The 4,766-nt window shown below is 48.6% G+C and overlaps 1 protein-coding gene across 1 annotated transcript in view; it reads left to right on the top strand.

Moving 5' to 3' along the window:
* IVD (isovaleryl-CoA dehydrogenase) overlaps positions 1–4,509 on the top strand; it is a gene marked incomplete at its 5' end in the record, with an annotated part of 11,438 nt that extends 6,929 nt beyond the window's left edge. Inside the window, 5 exons of the mRNA XM_009865558.1 lie at positions 1,946–2,039; positions 2,537–2,618; positions 3,363–3,467; positions 4,123–4,195; positions 4,314–4,509. Of these exons, the coding sequence (XP_009863860.1) occupies positions 1,946–2,039; positions 2,537–2,618; positions 3,363–3,467; positions 4,123–4,195; positions 4,314–4,447 (488 nt within the window). The remainder of the gene's footprint in view (positions 1–1,945; positions 2,040–2,536; positions 2,619–3,362; positions 3,468–4,122; positions 4,196–4,313) is intronic.
* Positions 4,510–4,766: the final 257 nt, after the last annotated feature.

Genomic DNA, 4,766 nt, shown 5'->3' with positions numbered 1-4,766 from the left:
ATTCCTGCTCCCCATACACCACCGAAAGCTGCTTTGCAGTAAGTGGAAGAGTTTCGGCTGAAATCTGACATTTCTAACTTTACTGGATCCCTCCAGTCTGAAATCAGAAAGGCCAGTGCCCCAGTCTTCAGGTCATCTCCTGGGTAATCATCTGAACAGAACAGCATCTTCTCGTGGTAACGGGATTTCCATTTTTTGAGAACTCAGAGGAGCACATCACTGCAGTGTTGAAAGTTAACACACTTTGCACTCTGGCTGTTAATGCCACGTTTGATCTGCTGCCTTGGAAGCTGAACCAGTTTGGTGCCGTTTCATATGTCTGCAGGATCTTTCGCTCAGATCCAGATGTCCTCTAGCCCTGCAATTCCACCTGCTTTAAAATAACGTGGGTTTCACTGTCAGCCATGCTCCACTGAGTGGCTGCTGTTTTTCTCACAGGAAGTGTTGGCTGTGGACTCATTGTGTCGTGTGGCCTTGGGAAGAGTTGATTCAGAGCCCCAACCTTGGGTTTAGTGGCTGTGATATGCAGCCAGTAAGTCTGCCCCCCTCGCACAGTCAGCTCACCACATACCTCTCCTTCCCTTTCCCTGACGTACAGGGAAGTATTCAGCGTCTTGGGTCCTTTTTTTAAGCTGTGAGATGTCATTGCTCATGAATAGCTTTGTCACTTTATTATTACCAATGCTGCCATTTGAGTTCTGTTCTCCCAAGTAATGTTTGCTGTTAGTATTTTTCTTTCTCTTCTGTGGGGCTTCTGAGCTTTTTCTCTGAAAGCAAAACTTCATTTCTCTTCCTCTTTCTAGCTCCAATATCATGATGATGACTCTGCAGAGGCTGCGCTTCTCCATGCGTGACATCACTCTGCTTTTCTTTAGGCAGGAGACCACGTAGTCTGTGAGCTCTTGCCACTGAAAAACAGATTACTATTTCAGGAGACCATCTGCATGTGTCCAAGTCCTGTCTTATTTTCACTTTGCATATCACACCTCTCAGATCTCTTGTGATCAAAGCCTGAAGTGTATGTCAGTTCTCCTGGATGGCGTGATGATAATCTCCATCCACCTACAAAACACAGTTGTTAGGCTTAAAGTTCCCTCCTGATGGTAAGAGTAGCCTCGCTGAGATGAGCCTTTTGTTCCTGCTTCTTTCATACTTGTTAACATCAGCACGTGCTTTAGATTATCCCAAAGTGAAATGGTTTCTTGAGGGGTTTTTCTCAGCCCATCATCTAACGTGTCTGTTTTCACAGAAATAATACTTGTCTTTTTAAAATGTTTATTTATAGCAGTTGCAATGTCCTGCTGAGCCCCTCTCACAGAAGGGATGATAATGGCTCTTTCTGTTCTCCAAGCTCAGCAGTCTAGTACGCATCACTCTGATGCGTGGCAAGAGGTGAGCTTTGCCTGCTTGCCTGTGTAAGCTTTGGTTCCCGTACTGGGGCATCTCTCGGAGCATTCCCAGGCATATCGGAGCAGGGTTTGCATTCATTTCAAATCCACGCTCTGCAGACATGAGATGGTAATGCTGTCAGTTTGGGTTAGATGCAAACGAATGGGATGGTGAAGGGAGCTCCCTTTTGTCCTCCCAGCCTGCTACGTCTCCTGTTCTGGTTGGTCCACGTGCTGAGCTGGGAGGTCTCTGAAGAGCACTTTACTCTTTAGAAAACAAGCAAGGGAATAGCAGCAATTGTGGATGTACTTTATAACCTTTTACTGCCTTTTCCTTTTTGGCTTTGGTTGGGCTGAAAAGGTGTTTCAGTGGTAATGAGTATTTGTATCAAAACTCAGCGCTCGTCTAGCTCATCCTGAATGTTTGTGTCTCAAGCCAAGAAGAAAGGTGAAGGGCACTCAAAGCTGGAATTCTCTCCCCTGTGAACATGGACCCTCAGGCCACAGCTTGTCTTAATTTTGTACATAAGTAAATCACTTTCCTTTGCCGGTTGCAGCTGAAAACATCTTGGGGACGCTGAGCAAAGGAGTCTACGTTCTGATGAGCGGGCTGGACCTGGAGCGACTCGTGCTGTCTGGTGGGCCACTGGGGTAAGGGTCTGTCACATTTTGTAGAAGGTAAGGCCAGAAAGATCCTTCACCCTCACCCAGCCCAGTGGGTCTCCAGCTGGGGTTGCTGGTCCTGGCAGGGTGCGTCTTGGGTGGAGAGTGAGTTGGATCTGTTGGAGGATTTTTCACTCCTCTTGCCTGTGCTTTTTCATGGTATTGGTCAGTGGTCTCTGGAGATGCAAGGCAGCACAGACTATCCTGGCCACAGTTGTAAGAAAACTCCTCAACTCTTTGTCTTAGTCCCCTGAATTAAGACAATAAAACTTAACCACAAGATGTCCCAAATGAGCAACATGTAGAGCACTAGGGAGAAAAATGGATTTTAGATTTCACTTAGTGTTGTTGTAGTGCAGCTATAGCAGGACAGCGGTGTATCATTTTAGGTACAAATCCTTCTGTCTTAGGTTGTGCTTCCCAGGTTTAATTATTACTAATAGTCCTGTTGTTTTCTTTTTCCTGCATGTCTGTGCTTTTCTTAGGCTCATGCAAGCTGTCCTTGACCACGCAATTCCATACCTACATGTAAGAGAAGCGTTTGGACAGAAAATTGGCCACTTCCAGGTGAGACAGAGAAGGATTTAGAAATTTTTGTCGTCTTGCTTTTCTCTTTAAAATGAGAAGACGAGTAGCTGTGTTGTGGGATGGCTTTGCGTGGAGAAGGTTGGCTGGAGCTCATGCCAGGGCTGCAGGATGTAACGACTTGGCAAGAAGGTGCTGGGATCTCTGAGCCTCTTTGCCTGGGGCCGCTGTTGGTGGGTGAGGGACTGGGGCCCAGTGTCTGAAGACTGACAGAGGCTCCAACTCCCTTGTACGAGTGCTGAATCCCTATCTTATTGTCTAGTTTCTCCAAGATAGTTTGGAGAATGAGCGATCCTCAGTGCTTATGTGAGGCTGTTCAGCCTGGAGAAGAGAGAAGGCTCTGCAGAGACCTTATAGTGGCCTCCCAGTACCTGAAGGGGCTACAGAAAAGATGGAGAGGGACTTTTTAGCAGGGCCTGTAGAGATAGGACAAAAGGTGATGGTTTCAAAATAGAAGAGGAAGAAATTTTTTATGATGAGTATGGTGAGGTGCTGGCACAGGTTGCCCAGAGAGGTGGTAAATGCCCCATCCCTGGAAACCTTCAAGGTTAGGTTAGATGGGGCTTTGAGCAACCTGATCTAGCTAAAGGTGTCTCTGCTTACTGCACGGGGGTTGGACTAGATGGCCTTTAAAGGTGCCTTCCAACCCAAACCATTCTCTGATTCTGTGAAAATAACCTTCCCCTCCCTCGTGTTTGTGTCCCTCTCATCCTCTGCGTCGCACAGCTCATGCAGGGCAAGATGGCCGATATGTACACGCGGCTGATGGCGTGTCGGCAGTACGTCTACAACGTGGCCAAGGCCTGTGACCGCGGACACTTCAATGCAAAGGTGAGCTCGCCTGCCCCTGGGCTGCCTCTGCTGTAGGAATTCCTTTCCCTTTGGGCCTGGATCATGAGCAGGTGGAGGTTCTGTGCAGGAAGTTAAAACAACTTGCAGCCCAGCGTGCTTTTTTTCGTTCCCCACAAATGAAAAAAAAAGCACCTTGTTCTACACGGCAACAGATTTGGCAGCTTCCATAGATGTTTACTGAAAGCTCAAACTTGATACCCTGGCTGCTGTGAGGGGCTGTAGCAGTCGTTCTGAGGTGGTGTCGCCTCCACAGCCGGCACTGTCACCACACCTCTGTCAAAGAAGGGACTGAGTGTTGGACAGTTGGAGCACAACGCCCTGCATCCCGCCTCGAATCGTGTTGCTGTCCTGTGGGTATGGTGTGTGCCTTTGGGAGAGACCAGCTGCCCTGCTGCACTCGTCATTATCTTTTTTAATTTTTCTGTCTTCATGTGGCCTTTACAACCTGACATGAGCGTTCTGTAGTGACAGAAAGACTGCTGCAGCTCCTTGCTCACCAGAGAATGAATCCTGTGCCGTTGTGGTCAAGTAGTTCAGGGTGTCTGTAGAATAATGGAAAGCTCAGGGTGACGGACAGGTTGGTGACAGGCAGGTGGCACCTTTCCTGACGGTTGTGGCTGTGGCTCTCCCCTAGGACTGCGCTGGCGTGATCCTCTACTCGGCAGAGTGCGCTACCCAGGTGGCTCTGGAAGGGATTCAGTGCCTGGGTGAGTCCCTGGCTGGGGGGAGCCAAGCTTGGTGCAGGAGCTGTGATCTCTCCCATCCCGCCCTCGGCCCTTGAAATCGGAGAGAAGAAATGACTTTTCGACTTGTTTTTGATTGCAGGTGGGAACGGTTACATCAACGACTACCCCATGGGGCGTTTCCTGCGGGATGCCAAGCTCTACGAGATAGGGGCAGGCACCAGCGAAGTGCGCCGAATGCTCATTGGCAGGGCCTTTAATGCCACATTTAAGTAACATCCACTGCTGGGGAGGCAGCCCCCACACCACCACGAGGCCTTTGACCATAGAGCGCACAACTCTTTCTTTTTTTTTGCCTTTTCTTTTTTCCTTCCTGCTTGTGATTCTGGAATCGTCATTTGTGGGCTCTCTTCTGCTTGCTCTGTAAACAGATTCTGCTGGACAGGGCTTCGACAAAATGAATCGGATGGTAGCAAGAAAGGAAAAATGTTTTTTTTTTCCTTCCTGTGTTCATCCTGTGCATAAGCCATCCTGATTCTCAGCATTACAGGGCTGAGCTTCATCCAGGGCACACCTTGCCATCGGAGCTGTGTGC

The sequence above is a fragment of the Apaloderma vittatum genome, unplaced genomic scaffold, assembly GCF_000703405.1.
Source record: "Apaloderma vittatum isolate BGI_N311 unplaced genomic scaffold, ASM70340v1 scaffold30932, whole genome shotgun sequence".
Lineage (NCBI taxonomy): Eukaryota > Metazoa > Chordata > Aves > Trogoniformes > Trogonidae > Apaloderma > Apaloderma vittatum.
Note: the sequence above shows the minus strand (reverse complement) of the source record. Positions and strands in the feature narration are given on the sequence as shown.